The following is a 23374-nucleotide window of genomic DNA, read 5'->3' on the forward strand; positions in this document are numbered from 1 at the left end:
TCTTCAAAAGTACTGTAATAAGTAAAAAAAAAAAGAGACAATATATCAGGTACAAAAGAAATGTAGTAGGGATTAAGCCCTAAAAATACAATGTAACCTTATCTTTGACAGGTGCATTATATCTACTGCTAGCAGACTTATGGCTTTCTGTCTAGTTTTCATTTTAGCAACCTTTGTCAGCTTGTCACACCTGTACATTTGGAATTGAACTACAAGATAGGGAGAGGAGTTTCTTCTCAAATCTTAGAGAGATAACTTGTGCATCAAGTATTTTAAAAGCTGATAAGGCAGCTACAGCATTCCTGGAAACTTTGGGATATTATAGTAAAATAAAAGTCAAGAGCTACAATATGCATTTGGTGCATATGCATACATGAAATGGTTTGCTGGCACCTACCAATCTATACAGAGTAACTGCCTGCAGAAGGATAATCCAAGTTAGTGCCCTTTTCCATATGTATTTCTGATTTCTGAAATAAAACATGCATTTCTAGAGACAATTTTTCTCTATCTTCTTTTCCTTTAGTCAAACTTCCATTGAGGAATGCTGAACAATTTTGATCCTTTTGGAAATGGCTCACAGCATCTGTGCTTTCTTGCACCTATCACATAGGCTGGAAGCTCAAATACCTGAAGCTGTTGCAACATACTGAAGGAATCAACTACAGCTGATTAGCTCCCGTAACTGTAGAGAGAAGTGTGGGACTCTGTGTCTCTTGTTACATGTTGTTGTTCTTACAATCAGATTTCTATCTAAGCAGTTTTCACTTGACTTAAACTGTTTGTGGGATTTTTTTTTTTTTTAAGTTTCAAGGGATCTGAAAGATTTCTTGAATTCTACTGCTTAGCATTATTGTCTAGCATTAAAGGAAATGCGTGTTCAATCCATGTTCTAAATTTAGCAACAAGTTACATGTTCAGAGAAGTTAAAACTTGGCTCAACACTGTTTGCCTCCGTAAATGGCTTCATTAGAATTGCATCTAAGACTCTTTTCTCCCCGGATCTTAGTCACCTTCAAATTTACACAGATGAGATGCTACAGTACAAGGCAAAACAACATGCAGATATGTAAATCTGTTCACCTATGTACAGGTAAAACCAGTGGTTTCTTAAAAAATTACGGATTGTGACACAGAAATTAGCACACACAATTGGTTCTCTACATGTATCAAATAGGGGATGCTTCCATTGCTATCATTAGCATAACTGAATGTAATTTATGCATGTACAAGTCACCTTTAAACTATGTAGGTTAGGTTTTGTAGCTCTTTTAACTAAGGCAACGCAAAGCTTCAGGCAGGCTGCAAAACTTGATGGAGGAGCAGGGCCAATACTTCAACATATAGAAGACCACAATGAGTTCCAGACGACTGTTAGAATGGGGCCGATATTTAATTTAGCTGCTTATAGTTGAGACCAAGTTTTTAGTTTGATGCATTAAATGCTTATTCAGTAAAGAACTCATCAAAATGTCAAAAGCAATAACCCTAAACTTTAAGTACCAATTCAATCTGTCAATTCATTTTTCATTTCTGAAATCATAGACAGTAATTATGTATCACAATTTTGACAGGTTTCCCCCATAGACCATTTCACTTTTCCGCATATCCCTTCTTCAAGGGATCAGAACAACTCTAGGGTTTATCCCTTGTCCACGTTGCTGCTCTTTACATGCTTTTGGCTCCAAAATCAATTGTTCTTCCTTCTTTAGTGTCTTACAGGTGTGGGGGTTTTGTGGTGTTGGTTTTATTCCCAATCTCTAGTGAAATTTACTGAAGTGTGTCTTGGGTCACGAACCACATCATGAAAAAAAGAGGAAACTTTACAACAGTGATCTATTTACGACAGTATACTATCTATGACAGTATTGCTAACACAGAATATCTTCCCAAGTGTATGCTAGATAATGTCTAACATTATATATCAGATAATTTGCCCTAAGGAAATAACAAATACGGAAGTATATAAGAGCCTTCTGAAATTACATTATACATAGCATTTGCACAACTGTTGAAAAGAAGGCTGAAGAGGTGGCAGAATATAAGATGAACAGTGTTACAGATGACATTAACATGAAAAAGAATATGAAAATCTTTCCCCTCAACTAATTTCCAAACTTTTAGGGAGTAACTTACTGCAGTCTTATCTGTCACAAAACAACAATTTTTTGAGTGTTTGCTCATGCTTCTTCCTCCCTGGATGTATCAGCAAAATCTAGGAAATCACAGGCAGTCCTAGAATTGGAATAGATTTATTTTATATGTACTGGACAAACATAATAGCAAAGATTATACAGACAAACCGACTCATACAGAAATCAAAAAGCTTTCTTACCTACTAAATATTCCACTAGCAGAAAAGGCAATTTGGTTTGTGACTAAAGTACTACCCTGAAAATCAGACTTTGTTCCATCTCTAGTCTGCTCTGTGATCTAAAAGTAGGTTATTTCAATGACTCGTTTGTCTCATTTTTTCCTCCTTAGGTAGATAACAAAAATCAAGTCTCCCTTGCAAGTGTTTCGATTTAAAGGTGAAAAGTACCATGCAGGCCTATTATTATAATAATCTGATGAACTAGGAATGGTCAACTGATTTTAAAAAGTCTATGAACATTCATAGTTACTATAATACATTCTTGTCACACACAAGAGTAGCATTTACACAGCTTATATCCAAGGAATCAACAAAAGAAAGAATTAAAGGAAAGAACATGGAATGGGTGGACTCTTCTTCACAGAAACTTAGAGGACATAAAGTGACTAATAAATGCTTTTTCCATACAGCAAATATCATAGACTACTATCATCACATTTTAACATTTATAACATATTTTAAAGTAAGTATCATTTACCACTCCTGTGCAGTTTGCCTTAAAGTTTTTATCAACCAGACACATAGAGAAGTTATTTCTTCTAACATAATTACAGATGAGATTCAAATAAAATATTAAAATAAATCCTTTACCTTCTAGAAAATATATTTTAATAGTGAATTAAAAATAAAAGATTTGTCTCTTCCTACTGCCAGGAGATATGTCAAGAAACAGTATCTTCTTTGAAGTTGTAAAACTTGCCTAAAAATCAGTGAAAAAAAGTAACTTACTAGAGAATAACAACACTTCCTTCAAAGCTTAGTGGTGACTGAAATGGAATATATTTTTTAATGAATTTCCTTGCACACATCTTACAACACCAGAGTAGCTGAATTGTTTATTTCAGAAGAACTCATACGTACAAGTATGATTTTAGAAAGTTCACATGCAACAGATTGTGGTAAGAGTCTGTATATTTTAGTATCACTTACTTTCACCCAACTGCACACAAGAAAATTATTCAAATTACAAAAAAGCTTACTGGAATGTTGATTTTAGCAATTTTTTTCTAAATTCCACTTTGTAAAACTAACAATAAATCTTTAAAAAAAATTAACCCAAAATACTGATTTTTGAAAGGGATATTTGTGGAACTTAAACATAAAACATTATTATTTTCATAAAATACAAAATGCGTGAACATTTTTAAAATACTCAATGTTTCTAAAATATTATGGAGTTGATAAATCGTCATAAATTTAACACATGTTCCCTCTAATTAAAAAAAGTGGTTCTCAAAATAAATCAACAATTCCCTAGTGCACTTATAAAGAGAAAAGATCAAAAGCACTAACTGGTATCTTTCCTTCCAGTGTTAATTAGTAATTAAACATCTTAGCTTCATTAGTACCTACTCTGATATAGGGGTTTTTTTGGTGGGGTTTTTTTTTTTGGTGGGGGAAGGGGATGTCACACAGACAAATCCTGCAACAAAAGTCATGAAAATTAACCAGCTTTGAAACTGCTTGCCTTCATCACAGTTAAAAAAGGATATGAGACTCCATTATTTTCTTTTAAATAAGCATCTTCCTTGAAGACCTCAGCTTTCATTTAGTCTTGAGTTGCATGTAGTTGCATGTATTGCATAATTCTACTGGCCAAGTAACATCCTTTCTCTATAACAAGTTCAGATATGTCTGATAATTTTAAGCAGAAATAAAAATATTAGAATCGGTTCTTTGGCATAGTACAGAAGTTGACAACTCCTACTATTTGGATTGACTGCAAGTCCTAAAGAAGAATTTTCTGTGTTTGGAGCAAAGGGGACAGGACGGGACTTGTCACCGTTTCAAAACCAAGTAGATTAAATGAATGTCCCTTTATGGATTTCAAGTGTCCTCCATTTGTAATTTACTTGATGTCTTCCGTACTGATTCCATTTTCACTTGCATTATCACAGCTGAATATTTCCTGCATACAAGGTAATCATCAGTATAGCAATAAACCCCGTTAGTAAACCAGCATTCTGAATAAGGAAGAATGTGAGATCCATCTTTCTTCCTGTCACTTTCTCTCGCAGCATATCATTCATCTCTGGGAACTGAAAAAAGGGATATTTTTAGGTAAGTATTGCCATCTTGTGGTAGCAGGCATAACTTAAGGCATTAAGAACTGAACCATATGGCTACTTTGGACTGAATATTAGAACTAACAGAGGGTGAAGGCAGTCACAGGAACAGGCCACCCTAATTACCCTGAAAAACCACTTCACCAGGGATGGTAAAATGAAATGGTGTTTTGTTCCTCTCTACTGTGATTTCACCTGGTTGTCTCTCACGCAAATTTCCTCTTTTTGATTCCAGCAGTCTCCTAGGGTCAAATTGTTGGTCCATATGTTGCTAGGAGCAGCTGCCCTTGTATTGCTAAATGTTGTGTTTCGTCCTTCACTAATATAAACAGAGAAATCCTTGTTCAGGAAATGGAAGATTAGGATTCTTCTGCTTATCTATAAGCAAATGAAGTGAAGCTGAAAACACAGGGAACCCCTCAGAAATAAGAAATCTGTTACAAATAGAAGGTCTGGTGGGCTGATGAGGTAGTGGTAAAAGCAAGGAAGAAAGAAGAAGAATGTTGTGAAACTGGTGGTAACACATGCGGTATTACACTACAGTGCAATGAAGGGATTCTTCATTCCGTAACAGGCATCTTAATGGCAACATAATAGCAAACAATGACTGATCTGCTGTTAACTGCAGAAACAAAGATACTTCCTCTGAGAGCCAATGGAGGTGACGGCAGATGAGCACTGGCAATAAAGTCCCCTGTATGGGGTGATTCAGGGTGTGTGTGTGCTGCAGATAAAGTCAACCACAGTGGATTTTGACAAACATACTCAAATAAGCTTTAAACTCTTCTCCTGCTCTGCTGAGAGTAGTACAGCCAGAATGCAATGAAGACTGTATATTTCAGTGTTAGTTTAGAAACCTTCAGGATGGTGACTCAGAAGCTGTATCTTTCTTTGATCTCACAAGGCAAAAACAGCCATTGAAGGTAATGCAACTCTTGAAGAACAGACTAAGGTTACTGGGAAGTGGCCAAACCCTCCCAGAAATCATTCCAGAGCTCCGTAATCCTCTTGCACAAGAGGCAAAGACAACAAACCAGATCAGCTTCATGCCATACAGCAAGGCTCATTTGTGCACACACCTCAGTGTACACATTCTCACATGCCCACAGCCTCACCACACAGTGATCTTGCTGGCAGAGTTTGGACTATGCCAATACTGGAGGAAAAAAGAACAGCAAAAAGAAAAGAAGGAAGGAATGACATTCTAGTTAATCCTACCTGCTTCTGGACAAGCAAACCAGAAGTGTGTGAAAATCATAACAGAAAGCGGAAAGCCAGATCTCTGTACTTGAATACCCTATTTCAGACTTTTCAGGGGGAAGAAAAATTCAGATAGGTAACTGATACAATCCAAAAACCTATAAAAAGAGAGAGAGATTGGCGGGGAGTGGGGAGGGAGAGAGACAGTGAGAGAAAAACAGAGAGAACAGAACAACAGATGCAATGAAAAGAATGTTACCTACTTTGGTGGATTTAGTAACAAATTTAAGTTGAGCCACTCTAAATTTATGCCATGAGTTTTACACATCATAGTTGAGTACACTACTATTCATTATATAAGAGTGAAACTAAATGAAAAGCATTAGCAATTAACGTACTGCAAACTTGTAAAATAAACTATTTCTATTATTCATTTAACTCTAACATTATTACTTATTAAATCCTATGTTATTACCTAAACTATAATAGTATTTAATGAAATAGTCACTATAACTATATGACAGTTCTTAAATGCATATAGAACCAAACTGGGGTCTCAAATCTTTTCAAATTCAGGCCTCACTCTTCCAGTTGTACACTCAAATGGATTCTCATGTGGCAGGTGTAAGCACCTTTGCAGATGTTCTTACAACACTGAATTAAACATAATAAAACTTAAAATTCTTGAAAGATCTCTCATTTTGAGATAAATCATCATCATAAGGGTAAATTATGGAATACTGCTGACTGCCTGTAAATCCAGATTTTATTTCCCAGCGTCTAAATCTGATCTGGATCTTAGCACAATTTCTTCAGCTTATATCTTCTAGCACACTTTAAAAAATAAATGATAGACAGACTGTTTTGAACAGAGTTCAGCAAATTTTTTAGTCTGGACCAAGAAACTGGGGCTGGCACTGTTTAATTTAAACCAGAACAGAATTTAAGTCAGGTTTTTCGCCTAAAGAACCCAAAATTATCACTGTGGTTACACAACACCTTTCATTCAACTCAAAACTAAATATTTAGTTTCATTTTGTTTACCTTTTTTTTTCTTTTCTTTCAAAATATGGCATAGACAAATGAACCTTTTAAAAATAAGGTGAAATACTTTGCCACTTTAAAATGCTGAAACAAAGTATTTATACACTTTTTACTCTTTGATGAAACCAGCCCAAATTCATGAAAAGCTTGTCTCTCTCTCTAAAACTCCTTTTCAGCAATAATCTGATCAGCCCTATTTGTGAAGTGAAAGGCTTTCATGTTTCATGAATAAGCGTAACTATTTGTGCACCTCCATTAAGGGTATAATTGATGATTTAACATCTACTAATAATAATAAGTAGATGACACTGGCATGAGAGGGACAAAATACTAAATTCTACTGGAGACACTTAGTGAGGTCTTTGTTTTCTTGCAGAAAAATAAGTAACTGAAAATGAAATTATATCTCACCATATCTGCCAGAGAGATGTACAGGAACATTCCACCGGCTACGGCAAAGATGATATTAGGAGCAAAGTTGTTGCCTACTAATATACCAAAAGCCAACCCAATGTAACAGGAACATGCAGACAGAAAGTTGAAAACCAGAGCCTGCCGAGTGCTCATTCCTGCATTAAGCAAGATGACAAAATCCCCTGAAAGAAAAGAAAGGAAAAAAAGAGAAAAAAAAGTATCTTCAGAAAACAATATTGAGATTATTTTCTGATTTCAAAGGAAGTCTGAAGAAAAGACATGATTTGTATACAAATTATAACCCCCTGCTGTTTTTCTTCATTCAAGTAAATTATGAGGATTTCCCTTCAATACTAAGGTAACTGAAATATTCTAAAGCAAATAGGTGATGCACAATTGAGCTAAGAGCACAGGAACACAGAACTACCTATAATGATTAAAAAAAAAAAAATTAATACAACAGCGTATGCAGCATATATGAACAGAGCAATTAATACCTCTCTAATATACATTCCCAGCTTTCACCCACCTGCACTTGGGAACTTCCTGTGCTAGGTGTGTATTTTGGTGCTTGGGAAGCTTTTGATGAATATTTTTTCCATTAATTTGTCTGAACTTTCAATCTACGCCAACTTTTGGCCAGCACAACCTCCTACAACAGTGATTTCCACAGTAAACAACATGTTGAATGAAGTTCCTTACCCAGTTCATGAGGAAACTCTTCACACAAGATGGCTATGGAGGTACTAAGCCCTTGAAACAGAGACAAAGTGAAAGAAGCACCAATAGCCAAACCATCTATGAAATTATGTACGGCATCACTCAGTGTTACCATCCAAGCAATGGTCCCAATCTTTGACAGTGGACGCCCATTAAGACACTTGCATAAGCTGCCTTGGGTGGTTTCTTCCTGGAAAAAAACAACACAATAAAGCAATTACATAAAACATAGAATAAAGAAGCCAACAAATCACACTTCTGTCTTTAAATGAATGCCAAGTATAAAATAGAGCACCATTGCATACGAAGACCAAAATGCTTGGTCCGAGAAGCAAGAGAGACAGGTAGCAGCACCAAATGTTTTCTGTTTCAACAAGTTAACACACAGGGCCCGAACACCCTTCTGACTACAAAGCTTTATCTGAATGCCCTTCAGCTGACAGAGAAAGCAGTTCAGACCATAGTGGTCTGAATGTCTCTCTGGAGTCTCTATCAGATTAAGAGTGCGCCATGGCTCCTCACAGCCTCCTCAGCCACCTCTATTAAGCAAGTACGGTGAGAAGGATCTGATCACAGTGACTGACAGCATCTGTATTTCCTACCTAAAACACATCTGGATCAGTTACATACTGACAGTACATCATGCTCGCAGAGACACACTTAGCTGCCACAGTAACAGCCAGGTACATGTGAATATAGACATATATCCAGATACTCCATAAACTTTATTTCTAGTTTTGGGCAATGACAGTCAAGTCCAGCTATTCAAATTAGTTTCTACAAAGTGCATGTTTAATAAAAACAGCAGTGGGTAATTCTGACTGTGCAAGTTAAAGGCTCAGAGCACGAAAACAACAGGCTAATATAAAACTGCAACGCACATACACACCAGGGATCTCAATAATTCCTTCCAGAAGTGGAAGTAATTTATACATGCGGTGCCATGAAATAATGAAAAACTTGAACCAGATAAAAGGAACTGCCATTTTACCTGGGAGCACAAACTAACCTCCCCTAAAAAATTCCTGATGATCCATTCTGATAAATTTCTGTACACACATATATTATAGCTACATAATATTTGCAAGCATTATAGTATTTCCCCCCTGAAAAAAAAGGATTTGCATATAAGGCATTAACTAGTGCTTACTTACTGGAATACAGTGTGCCCATATACATATTTATGTACCCCTCCTCTTGTAGGAGAAGGGTATAGAGGAACACCTCTTCCTCCTTACAAAAAGGTCACAGATTATTCCACGAAATTTTCCTTAGTTATTAAAAAGAACATTGCAAATTGTTTTAGTTTTGCCATATCAAATGCAAACGCTACCAGGCAACTGAATTTTGAACTTCATGGAAATATAATGATTAATAATTTCTTACAAAATCTTTAGTGACAGAGCAGTAAGGTCTGTCTCATGATTTGCTCACCAGACTCTTATCTGACATACTACATCCTTGTACGAGCCATCTTGGGACAGGACAAAAGTTCAGGTCAGGGATATCTGAGTCAGATGCCTGTTGTACTACTTGGAACTCGTAGCTAATAAAGCCTTGGTTAAGTAGTGCCACAACTGCCATAAAGCACACGTACAGCTCCTATTCAGTGCATAAGAAGTCCTGAAATTATACTTTTCTGATGTGAAAATAAGCAATGGTATCCAAAAATTGGGAGTTTCCCCGCCGACCCAAACACATAGGTTTTAGACTTGTACTACATGCTTGCCTTCAGTTTTTGGAGGTTTTCCTCTCAACATTTCATCTAACACACAAGCAATGCCAATCATATTTTTGGGATGATTAATTTGTACCTGTACTAATTCTGTTTGAGATAGGAACACTTATGATTAATAGACCTCTCTCTTAATCCACAAAGGCAACTTGAACTTCACTTTAAGAAAGAAACATTACAAAGCAAGCCACATAAAATACATATATTAGGTAACGGGAAGTAAAAAGAAACATGAATATGAGAAAACTCAAATACAATTAGCGAAGCTCTTCCACCTATTCATCCAGCTCCCTGAGCTGAAGTTCTGTTCCCCTATGTTTTTTTCTGGTGACCATCCTTCAAGCTGCCTAAGAACTGATGGAGGCATTGTTTTGTAGATCGTCCTGATTTCTGCCAAAAGCACATCTTCTTTCTTGGGCATGTTTCTAGCTTCACTGAGGAAAGGGAGTTTGCGACAATGCACAGATTTTTATTTTGAATAATTCATTCATTTTTCTACTAAAAAAGAACATTGTTGTTCTGGAAACCACACACACACAAAAAAACCCCAACAACAACAGCAAGTATTTTCTGATAAAACAACAATATTAATCTCAGTTTATTAATTAATAAACTGTATTTTGAAAAGGTGTATTAGCAACTTCTATTATACATGAGAAAGAGAGGTGGTGGTGGTTTTTGTTCTGTAAAAACTTTCTATTACCAAAAAATTGTCACATCAAATGTCAGCCACCTCCATAAAATAAATGGTTTTATGAAAAGAGTTTATTAGGATGAAAATTCCTAAGAGAGCAATGAAAACAGTGAGGAAATAATACAAATGTGCAAAAATGTCACCTGTACATACTTGTTTATGTTTGTTCCCATCAAAGCACATTTGTTTTTATGTGGGAACCATGTGTGTGCCTACAGTTTTCTGATGGCTGTAGGGGCATAACTGGCTTAGCCATAGAACTAAATAAAGAACCCATTTTCTGGTACCAGTTGCACAACTGAGAATTCCAATGACAGTCCAAAGCATTACATATGTATGACAAACATAAAAATCTGATCTGAAGGGATTTTTTGTTGAAATAAATAATTTACAAATGTATGTGCTGAACTTTCTATGCATGTATGAAGAAAATGAACATTGAGTAATAAGATCCTATTAAGAATTAGCTGTTGAACTCATCAAGAATGGAACTGACTCTAGAAATGTCCTGAGGTTTGGGTTGTTTTATCTATGGACTTTTTTTTTTTTTAAGTAATTCCAATTAATTTAGGAGAACAGTATTTATTTACTTCCAAAAATTACTTTCTTGATCCAATCTTTCAAAATGCAGAAACAATTGCAGTTTAAAAACTAGGAATCGGTTTCTGAGAGGCTTCTGTAATATATATACAGCTGTCTGCCATTTACTGTGTAGCTCTGAAGTATCATAATTCTTGCCTGTAATCTATTTTAGATAATGTCTTGACTTCTGTAAATTATATAAAGTACAATGACATTACATTCCGAACTTTACTAGATTGTGTGTCCGATAGAAGTAGATGAACGACTAATACATATTCTTAATGTTTAAGATAAGGCAGACTACTGACAAATTTACCCTACAAATATATAGTATTCCAAGGCAAAAATGAACAATGTCTGTCTCTGCTGGACTGTTCCCACTTTGTCATGGTAGTTTAGCAGACGTCACAGAAGAGATGCCAGCTAAGGAGCTCTGTAATACCCAGCTGGACTATCAGGTCTGACTTTTATTAATTATTAGTGCAGTTCTGTAATATTTGTATCTCCATAGTTTATAGTAAACCAAAGACATCCTTGGTATTTTTGCTCTTCTGAACACAATTGTTTCTTTAATAGTAATGGCCTCTCCTTTGTTCCCAAACTTAAGAAATTATACAGAGACTCTCTTATTTTATCCTATGATATCTCATCAGATAACTGTTGCTATTTCTAATGCATCTCTGACTCCCTCAGACATGAACCAGACATGTCCTTCTGTTCCTCTGGAAGTGCCCACAGGACCAAGAAGGAATCCTGACACTGCCTCCAGGGCATAAATAAAGGCCACCGTAAAGTTTTGTTATATAACTAATGTTGTGCGCTCAGGGATGCAGACATTTCAGCAATTTGTCTTTGAAACAACTTTTCTTCAAAGTTACTGTTGTCAAGCCATATAATTTTAATGCATAGTAGACAGAAATTTTGGGTAAGCACAAAAGAGGTTTCCAAGGTTGCAATTACTACTGCAAGTGAAATCTGAAAGTATGTGACTAATAAAAACATTTAGACTCTGGCAGTCAGTCTGTTCAGGCATTAAAAGAGAGAATATGGCTGGATCCCCATGGCTGAAAACAGCTACCACACTTTGGCACAACTGGACTTCAGACTCCCTCCTTAAAGCCTACATGATGATTTCTGGCTACACTGTGTTTGCCCTCTCTAATAAGCTTTAGATTACAAGGAAACATTAAAATTCTATTAGGTATGTGTTGGCTTATGCCAAATGGTTCCTTCATAAATACCAAATGCCTGTAAAGTTGAATGCATACCTACCCTCATGGCACTACCCCAGCTGCCCCAAAACCCCTCAGCCACATTGGCCCTCCCCTGCCCCCTAATGACTCTGAAGGCTGCCTGGCCCCTTTGAACCTGCCTGGAGAAGGATAAGACTAATGATGGCTTTCTTGTTGCTATGTCCAATATCAGCAGAAGGCTATCTGCCACTAGCATTTCCTTGCGGCCAGCCTTGGCTCCAGAGTGAATTTTACCCTGTTACTTTCAGAAGGTTTTAATACAACATATTCTCTTCCTGGCTTGGAGAAATGGAGAGGAAGAAAGAATGGAAAGCATGAATTTTCATACGAACAATAAGTAAAGGAGAAGAAACTTTGTGAAATTTTAAGTTCTTGAAGTCAAGACTGCATATAAAAGGAGATGTATGAGTATTCCACAAAGGACCTTGGGGTTACCTACAATACCTTATGATCATGAGCACTACATCTGAACTAGTTGCTAGAAATAAATGCTATATAGTTACATTTTATTATTATAATATATGGTATGATTTTGTTATGTTTATGTCACGTGTAAGCAGATGGCTAGCCAAAATGTAATAATGGAATAGGTCCAGATAAAACTTCTGGTAAACAGGGCAGAAAAACAACACCCATACCACTGGAGAGGACTGTCTCCGCAGAGAGTGGAGGGTTCTTTTGTTTGTTTTATGAATCTACAAAATACAGTTTAGGGACACTCATAATACTAATTCCCTCTTGGTGCCCATACAATTTTAATTATTAAGCATGTTTCTCCTAGTTTTTAAAATGCCCAGTATCCACCACACTTCATGACATTTCTACAGTAAGGACAAGTACAATTTTGGTACTTTAAACTGTGTGCATCAAACGCCCTGTGAGCCTGCAGGGTCAATGCAGAACTCTCAGATTCTCTCCCAGCTGTTAGGGCCTGCCTCTGGCTTCCTCTCCTGCTCCTCACTGCTCGCCACAAACAACTTACTGGCTAAAGAACATGGGTGGTAAAACAGAAATCTCTACTATGAAAAAATCTGCCTTAGTCATCAGAGAATTGTTTCTATGTGTTTATTTTTTTAAAATAAGGGACAGTACTGCTCCTCCCTGTACAGGGAAAAGCATAAAGAAGCACACCAACTTTCTCTTCCTGCTTCCATTTTCTTCTCAGACAGAAAGAAGTCGTATTTGTAGTATGAAAACAAACACAGAGAAATATAGACAACAAATTTGAAAGAGAACAATACTTAAACCAGGAGGAATGGCTTCTGTCTCAACATATTACCTCCACAATTCCCACAGTATCCAAATATACTGGACTAGCACAACCAGTGCTCACAAGATACTGCACAAAAGTTACTGTATTAGTTTTCCTCATTAATCAATGATTCAGAGGAATCAGGTTCTCACACTTATGGCTTTACGTAGTCAGGAACACAGTATGGATCATGCAACACTAAAACACACTATCAGTCTTGAAGCAAAACAATAACAACAACAACAAAATCAAAATTAACTGAATTATCTGATTAAATATGTATCTCTGTCCTACCCATCCTGACACTGATATCAGTTAGCTCTTTTTGTTGGCTACAAATTGAACGCCTCATTCAGCTTTTGTAAGCTTGCCCCAAAAACCCACATTTTTTTCGTAGGGCTCAAGCAAGTTATAAGCCGTAACTTTACAAAAACTTGACAAAAGTAATAAAAATTCGTATTAACTCTCCCCTCAGATATGGTTATTTAATTGGCAGGGATAAAATAAATAAATAGACACAATTTTCATACCTGTCCTGAGACCACACTGATGCTGTCAAAACCAAGATTTCCATTGCTCTCTATGACGGCTGAATTTGCATAACACGTCCCCCCATTGCTGGATGATAGTGGTTTGGGTGGGTTAGTCTTATCCTGAGAACAATTCTGTTCGCCATTTTCAGAGTCATTGTGGCCAGTCTAGGTGACAAATAAGTAAGTAGGTAGCTAATTAAAAAAAAAGCAAAATAACAAACATAAAAAAGAGATCAAAAAAGAAAAGGTGGGGGCATCATATTCATGCTGCCTTGCTTTCAACCCCAAGTAAATGTTTAAATGGGCAGCAGTAAACATTTAAATGTTTAAATGAACTCAAAATGTATCTAAAGTTCCTAACTTACCTCTTACTTTTAGCTAATCAGAATACATGTGGGGATTTTTCATTTTTATACCTTTATATAGAAACTCCCAAGCCGAACACCTGACTGTAAGTGATCAACATTTGCTAGTTATTCATGGCTGCTTGTCAAATAGAGCTTATTAGGCTTTGTCAACTGTTCCCAAAAATAAAGGGCAACAAATTCATTTTTTCTAATTGTTTTTTGGCGCAGTTATTACAAACGAGGGACAGCCGATCTTCATAATTTCAATATCAGCCACAGTTTGGGAGGGGGGACCTTAAGTGAGGTAAGAGTAGGAAGACAGGACAGTTTCCTTCGCAAGACATGAGCGGAGAGGACCAAAAATTTTCAGACACCCTTCTCAGACAAATTCAGCCTCACTCACGTGAGTACACAGAAAACAAGTACTCTGACATATGGGTAGAAAGCAGAGTCCCGTGCAATATGGATAACTGCAGGGCCACTAAAGCAGCTCTGTGTACCAGAGCATGGGGAAACACAGAGCTGAAGTTACTGAAGGTGAGGTTCAGGTACTGTCAGCACAGTTACACTTTACAGTTGATTAAGAAGGTATATATGTCACATTGATTTCTCCTGCCCAAAGGGGAGCTCCAGGGGCAGACTCCATTCTCTCCAGCTCTTACTTATTTCCACTTTTTTTTGATGCGTTTAGCTAGCACGGCAAAGACTTGGCCGTTGAGAGCAACTAGAGCATACGCCACTGACAGCAGACCACATTCACATCTGGATTCTATTCCCAGCTCTGCTTGTAACTCCCTCAAAAAAGTGAGATTGCTTCCCCTACCCATATGGATTTTAAACAGATATATCAGAACACATGGTAAGGCTGAATTCCTCAGATAAAATGGAAAAAACCACACATTTTATTAAACTATCAAGTATCTCATAAAATATAACAGGTACTTTAAGGCAAGGCTCGTTCAGTTAGTGATACATTTCATTACCTGCTTATAGATCTTCAATATCACTTTAAGAATCCTTTCCACAAAGAAGAGAATATAGAATCCACCAAACACAGCAACTGCTTTCTCAATATAGTTATCTACTTTGGGGTCAAACCCAAATGCCTAACAGTGAAGAGAAAAGCAATGCAAATTAGTCTGTAATCTTAGCACATTTCCAGAAAAACAAACAAACGCATGCCCCCCCCCCCCCCCAAAACCCTCCTAAAAAAAGGCACTTTCCTCTAAAATCAGACTGTATCTCTACCGACCATGAGTTTCCATGACGCTGAAATTATGAAAGATCTTGATCTTTTTAGATTTTTTTAACTTGGGTTAAATGTTAACAGTGTTTTAATTCGGTAGAACTTTACATGTGGAATGTAGTAGCAAAGTGCAAGACAAGGAGGGTCTAACCTGTAGCCCATTAAAGGTCACTATAATTTTATCCAATAAATTTCTCTTTCTGTCTAGAGGCAGAATAGCCCTTGGTCTTTCCCATGGCACAATTAGACATAGATCTTGATGGCTCTGCTCATCCAGCCAGAAAGAGATGGTAACTAATGACGCTGACGCCCACCCACAACTCTTTGGACACTGCAACCCACACACAGAACCCTACTGCAGCATGCTTCTAAAGTTAATACACTTCAGAAACTAGTAGGCAAACCAAATAATGATTCCCCGTGCTTACCTCTGGAATGAGCTGGAAAATTGCATTAGAAAAGAGAGTACCAATGGCCAAGCCCACAAAGTAGGTTAAAACCTTGGGGAAATATGACTTCTTTAAGAGGGGAGTTAAAATCAATCCCAGAAGTGATGCGAAGTTAATGATAGTCACAGCCAGGAACCCAAATCCCCAAACTGTGGATAAACAAGCAGAAATATAAAATATTTTAGTATAACACCCATTTCAGGCTGTTTGTGATTTTTCTAACAGCTAAATTGGCATGGAATTAGGGAAAAGAGTGGTTCCCTGGTTGAAATTATACTTCACAAATATAAAAATCTTAAAATGCATAGCTACTTACGATGCAAACCTGCAGAAAGGAAATATCTGGCAACATTGTCTGGGACTACCATATTAAAAATGGAAACCGTGCTAGGGTAAGATCTGGGATAGCCTATCTGCTGCTAGTATAAATCAGGCTTCTCTACAGTCAGTGAAGAGTAAAAATTAAGGCTTAGGCCAACAGTCAAAGTAGCTATAGCACAGACACAAGACAAAACTTCTTACTAGTCCCAGGGTTAGATCAAATTGTCATTGACTCCTAAGGAACTACAAGACAGAAAGTCTGCTCTCTTGGGTGTACTAGATCCAAAACCACTTCCTGATAAAGGATGACTCCTTCAAATCATCCTGAGGTGGTAACTTTCTGTTCCTAGCACTCCTCCTCCTCTAATTCAAAGTAGTTCTGCTGGCTGAAAACGCTGCCCATCACTGCTTATCAAACAGGTGAGGTGGCAGATAGCTGATAGTAGAGACAATTATAATAGAGAAATGAAAGCATATTAAAAAAAGAGGTTCTAGGTTCAAAAAGATGGCCATGTGATTTAGGTACACAATGGCGAAAACCCTTCCTAAGAAGTGGCAAATGCACCAGGGTTCACCATAACTTAGCTTCCTTCACCATAAGCATAGTCTCAGATTTTGAGTTCAGACACCAGGACTTGTACAAAGCCATAGCATAATTATTCTGGGGTCTGAATTATAAGGAGAAGGGCGCATTGCTGCTGTTGTTCATAAGCATCACAAAGTTGTGCCTCTATGCATGACTACTGTTTTTCCCAGTGACACCTCAAGTCCCTGTGAGTACAGAGAGAAGCTTTAAAGGTTGCACTGAAGAGGTCTACAACGCTGCCTCAAGTGATACCACAGAACCTCAAAGTTATCCACATAGACAGTGGGTTTGTCTATAAAAATTAACCACAAATAATAATCAAAGCCAACACAATGTTGGCTATATGAGAACAGTTCAGTATAATCCAGAAAGTTGCATCATTATAAACTTTACAATATGTATGTAGAGAAGTTACCATAAATTCCTTTCTGCATAGCAGAAACTAACAGATCAGATTATGATCTGCAGCCTAACTTTCCTGTAACACAATGGGAAAACACACTAAGCTAGATTCCTCACCTGCACCTGGGATGGCTCTACTTTGTTTGCACAATGTCACAATTTTTATATGTAATGAATTTTATACTATGTCAAGAACAGAAAGCATTAGAAACATTTAAAGCACTTGCAGAAGGTAAATTAATGCCAATTAGAACATTCATTTGCCATTTTTGAGAGAGAGGGAAAACCACACAACAAGATATGGGTAGAGTCACTAAGCTACACAGGAGATTAATTTTCATTAAAATAAAGGACAATTAAGCTTGTAAATATCTTTTTGAAATCAAATCTATAATAAACAAATGGGCTTCCAATGCCATCATGAATCACAAACCACTGTTTACAGTTTGGGATTACTATAGAAGCACGAGTCTCTTTCAGTTTAGTATACAGACAACTACACATTATTCTGTGCAAAACGTACATTCTAAACTGACTTAACAAAATAAAACTTCCATTTATCAGATATTAACCTTTTAGTGTACTTGCCCAAATTACTTCATCAGACACAGGAAATTAGAACAAGTTTCAAAAATTACAATTAAAAAAGCCAGTACTAGTTACTTTTTACAACAAAAGACAAAGAGGATAAATTTACAAATTGTGTGTGTAGATCAGTGGATGACAAAAATGACAGGAGAATAGAGCTTAAAACCAAGCACAGAAAAACAGGTTATTGCCAAATTGTGAGAGAAGTTCTCACGGTACTATATGCTTCACTAACAAATGGTCTAACTTTCATGCTGGTACTGTTTGTTCAGAACAGCAAAACACACTGGGACACTTAACTTGAAGTACATGTTATAAATCATACAACTGTTGCCATTTTGTATGCAATGGGAGATGTCTCATAAGGTACTAAAGGACCAGTGCTCACAAGTAGGGACATATTCTAATCCACTGGTATGTAGTATCCCCTTTTGTCACAAAAAAAATGTAAAATGAAAAGCTTTTCTTCTTCCTGATTGACCAGAGATTAAGGGTGCCAGCAGATAGATGTGGTTTTACTTTTAAAATTCTGTCCTAGATCTGGATGGCCCAAAGAACTTGGGATTTTACATATTGATATTTTGTTTCTGATTTATGCACCCAAAGTGGAAGACTAAGGAAGAATTAAAATAAGCGATTAAATAACCTCAGACAATGAAAGAATAAATTATTATCCATCCTAGGTATTCCACAGATCCTGCAATGAGCCTCAGTAGTATGGGGACTAGTTTAAACTAATGAAATTTTTAAAGGAATAAAAGAAATCTAATATCTTTCTTATACATTCTCCAGGAAGGTGCTCCTGGGCCTTGTGGCAAGCTTTTCTTTGAGTTTAGAAAGACCTGAAGTGTAATCGGGAAGAGGAAAAAAAAAAAAAGATTACCCCATAATTACACAATTACAGGAACTGGTACTACAATCCAAGACAAACAATGTCGCCAAAGTTCGTGTACTATGGACTGTATTTCACAATATCATGTATGCACTGCTGTCTTAAAATTGGTTTTATTCACTAGGACTCCATCCACACTAAGCTTTTAATGAGTCCATGCATCTCAGAAAGCTGGCTAGTCTGACTTCACGTTTCAGAGCACAGCATTCTGCTTAGGACACACCCTCACTTCCCCTGAGACTGGTGGCATGGTCTGCTCTTGCCAACTACCATTATTCTTTCTGTCTCTAGAACTGTGGCCCCAACAAAGAGACAGCCAAGATACCCAAAGCCACAAGAAATCCAAAAAATAAAGTGGCAAGAGTGCAAGCAAGATGCCCTCCTTAGAACACCACTGCTCAGCATTGTTCCTTATAAGATGCGGGGACAATTGCTCTGGGCCTTCCTGAGGCAGGCTCAGGCTCTTCCTTAGCCCTGTCCTGGGATGAAGAGGAAATAAAGGTATGAATACCTTTCTGAAGAAGCCAAGCAGAGCACAGAACCTGTTTGCCTTGTACAGAAGGAATGCCACTGGGTGTTTCCAGCTATTTCATGCAGCTCTATACGCCTCCCTATTACCTTTCAGAGAAGCAAGAAAGAGAAGGACACGAGTGTGCCCCTAAGGTCAGCTAGGTTACATATGAGATATACAAACCCCAGGGAAAAAGGACATGCTATATGCTGCCTTTTAACTTTTACTCTGCTTCGGCAGCACTTTTTTTTTTATTGCAAGTAGCTGTCCCGTAAAGCTTATTGTACTAATTTCTTCTGTATGTCTTGTCTGTTTGTATTTTGGAAAACAGAATATTGTTAAGTGTGTGGGAGTCCCTGCGCAGAAAATTCACATAAGCACAGCTGGAAACAAGCGTAGAGGATTTTGCTTCATGGGTAGTAACTGAAATCAGCTGGTCTCAATGCTGCCACATTCAGATGCTACAGATTGCTACAGATTCATTTTGTGATGAATGGGGATGGGGGCGTGCATAAATCACCATCTGCATTTGGCACTGGGCCTTTCTGTGAATCTCCCTTCCAAATAGGTACCACTATGTGTCACAGCCTCATATGCTTGTGGTTTCAAAATACCCTAACCATGGGCCTTGCAGATTTCTTGCGCTGCAGCCAAGGGAGGGGCAGGGAGAAGGCTGCCTTGCTTATCTGGCGACTGGACATTGCATCTGAGCTGGCAGGATAAAAGAAAAACAAGAGGGAAGGTCTAAATAGCTTAGGAGGTTAACTATAGCTCAAGCTTTCCACGTACAACCTACTTAAACAGCCCCAAACAAAAAAAAGAGAAAGACAGATCCTACCTTCCGGGGCAGATATTATGGACCTCTTGACAATATGTGCCCTCATGTGGTATAAGCAATCTAGAACAACTATGGTAAATTGACACCATGGTTTCAGTGATTAATCAAACATAATTCTAATTATTCACTGACACAGCTAAGTTTTAGGAATGATCCTTAGGAATGATTCTTAGTAAATATCATCACTTATATTAGTCAGAATGTTATTAATACAAATATTTCAAAAGTTATGAAAAACACTGCTGTATCTCTGCTCATAAATACTGTCATTAGGCACCTGCTCATCCAACATCTGAACTTTTCACTTTAATTCAGCTGACTCCCTTGGAACAATAAATTTATTTTGAATACTGAGTCAAATAAATAGGCCATTACATATTTGATCCTTATCAGTGCAACAAGTGACTTCATTAACCAGCTGAATCTTCCCGGTCCTACATTTTTTACTGCACTGTACAGTGCTGGGCACAATAAATACAGAAATAATAGTGAGAAAAATAGGAGGAAGGAAGATTAAGGCTACTCAGCCATGTGATGATGTTCCATGTGGAGGGGGCAGCACAGAAGATGGCATGAAAGCAGGAGTCGGAGTTTGGAAAGAACATGAGTATTTTTCCTCAATAAAACAGTCACTGGCTCCCCTGATGTCATGACTCCCACCTGCAAATGATTCCATGCGAATGCAGTCCCCTAATAATTTTACCTTGAGTTGCCTTGATACATGCACATCCCACTAAGTCTGATTTCCCACTGCAAATCACCTGCACAAACTTCCCTTCTGTACTCCCATCTTCTCTCCTATTAACCAGCAAGAGTCCTCATGCTTCAGGGCACAAACCATTATCCAAATAAAACAGGTCAGAAAGACTCTTCCTTTAATGGGCAAATTATTCCATAACTACCTACTCGGTTCTTTCACCTTTCTCTAAAACATTTTTAATAGATCACTGTTAAGAGATAGGATATTTGTTTAGACAGTCTGCTGACCTGAAAGAGCATTTTAATTTTATGTTCCCACTTTACAACTATATCCTCCTAAACAAGACACTCCTGTTACGTATAGATAAACGCTTACTATTCTCCTAAGAAAACCCCACTCCAGACGCAGTATTAATGCAATTAACTAACCTTGTAAAGAATGTGGTTTAGAGGTATCCACAAAGTTTTCCTGATGATCACACGGGTGAAAAATTAGCTGTTGCAAAACAGCAGGACATATTGTAGAGAAGCTTGAATTTGATACGTGACTGTTGTTCGGTATCCCATGCAAAGAAAAAATTTCCTCACCAGTCAAGCACTGGAACAAAAAGGGATTTTGCCAACTTAATACATGAATGCAAAACCAAAAAATAAGTCATACACTGAGAAACCCAAGAATTACAACATGAAAGTACTGTAATGCATTTTCAAGGAATTGTACACAGCGTTTGTACGCTGTGCATGAAAACGCTGTGATTGCTTAATGTGAAGCAGAAGTGATTCAAAGTATTTTAAGTAAGATAAATCACAAATCAATGAAACATGTTTTAAACAGACATTTGCAAATCTTATACCCTATGAACCAGGACAGTTAAACCTTACAATATATTTGGAAAAATACCTTCAAAGTAATTAAAGTCTCATGTAATTACAAAATAATTAAATTTAAGAGCAGACCAGATACAGTTAAAATCTCAGTGACAGAGTATGTCAGAAAATTACTGTTTATTCATGTAAGTGACCACTTCTATTTTACAACGCTTCTTATTTATCTCCCCAAATTAGCTGTTTAAAAATGGTCTAAATGTTAGCAGCACTCAACATTTTTCATTCATTTTATAGCAATAATTGTTAACAGCAAACATTGTTTTGTAAAACCATCCTGTACTCCAATGAGATAAACTCTTACTCGGGATCTTCACTTTGCCTTCAGCTCAGGACATAACAGTATCTAATAGGTCAAGGATAAATGTATTTACCAGTGCTAAACCAGGCCAGGGCCAGGACCAGTTGCTCTGTTTGTTATTTTCAACCAAAAAGATAAAAGACAAACCATAAAATATCTTAAAATATACATCTACAGAAAAATTGAGTATTTTATATGAAATGTTCTATACCGCTGAAGTCTTTCATCTAACACTTTCCATTTATTCACATTCATGATTTCCTACAACGATCAATTAGGAAAGAGTGTTCCTTTTTGGGTGTAAACAAAAGTGTTTTGGCTTATTGCTGTACAACAAACACATACTAAGGTCAAGTCTGAAGACAAAAAAAAAGTCAAACGTTTTCCTTCTATATGAGACATTAAGTTAGAGCATAACTCTCCCTGTAGCAAATCTCAGCATGGTTGCAAAAGTAGAGCACTGGAAGCCTTAGCAAAATAAAAACAAATGGTCACTCCCGGCTCTTTTCAGTTTTGCTAGCCTTCAGATTCCACAGCACTTCTCCAATAATTCAAGATCATTATTTATAAAGCAAATTCCTTCTAGAGATAAGCCAAAGCAACTGCAGTCATTTACTTCAACAGAGCTGCTTCCGCTTCCATTAGTAAAAATTTTTCTAATACTGACCAAAAGGTGAAAGGCGTGCACACATCATTGGAATGTGACTATTTCCGATTTAGCTTGGAGGAAGAGAACGTGCAGGCCAATTCAAGTGACTTCAGCTAAATTATATCCAGGATGTTTCTGTCCTTCCTCTTTAACCACCCAGCCTAGCAGAGCACTCAAGTACATGCTTGAACCTAAACATAAGTACAGATTTTTTTAAGGCCATGAGACCTTGAAGACTCAAATATATACAAGCAATGTGCATATACTTTCATCCTTCAATGCCAATGCTAATGTAAAAGTATCACAGATAAATATAGCTTGATAACAATGTCTTAAAAACAAGAAAATGTTTTTTTGTTTTAAAGCATGTTGCTCCATGTAATCTCCATGGAAGCAGTGCACAGAGGAATCACCAGTGAGGATACAGTCATTTAACAGCCCAATACATGAACCTCTGGAGCTTTCTAAACTGGTTACGTGCCTAATCATTTTACCGTTAGCTCTGCATTATGGAATAAAGCAAAATACATGGCTAATATGTCCAGTGTGAAACAAAGAGAGGATAGTTGTGGTCTGCAGGAATAGTTCCTATATGGTGCTTCTTGTATTAGTGGCTCACAGAGCCATTTCTGGAAGTCTACAGTGAAAAGCCCTTAGAAAAACAAGCCAGTAGGAGCTAACAATTCGTAACATAACTATCTCTAAGAGAAATCATCTTTAACTATCTCATTCCTAGAAATACAGAATGGATTGCTAGTATTTTAAAATACTAATATATTAGTATTACTATTAG

The 23374-nt window shown here is 37.1% G+C and overlaps 1 protein-coding gene across 1 annotated transcript; it reads right to left on the reverse strand.

Annotated features, from left to right (window-relative positions):
- Nucleotides 1-4321: 4321 nt before the first annotated feature.
- SLC39A8 (solute carrier family 39 member 8) lies at nt 4322-23111 on the reverse strand. The gene is made up of 9 exons (XM_009273625.1): nt 23076-23111; nt 21176-21344; nt 15889-16058; nt 15198-15320; nt 13865-14032; nt 7801-8008; nt 7096-7280; nt 5659-5747; nt 4322-4413 (listed from the first exon to the last, which is right to left on the reverse strand). The coding sequence occupies exons 1-9, from the start codon at nt 23109-23111 to the stop codon at nt 4401-4403; spliced, it is 1161 nt and encodes a 386-aa protein (XP_009271900.1). The 3' UTR covers nt 4322-4400.
- Nucleotides 23112-23374: the final 263 nt, after the last annotated feature.

Source organism: Aptenodytes forsteri, unplaced genomic scaffold (genome assembly GCF_000699145.1).
Source record: "Aptenodytes forsteri isolate BGI_AS27 unplaced genomic scaffold, ASM69914v1 Scaffold93, whole genome shotgun sequence".
NCBI lineage: Eukaryota > Metazoa > Chordata > Aves > Sphenisciformes > Spheniscidae > Aptenodytes > Aptenodytes forsteri.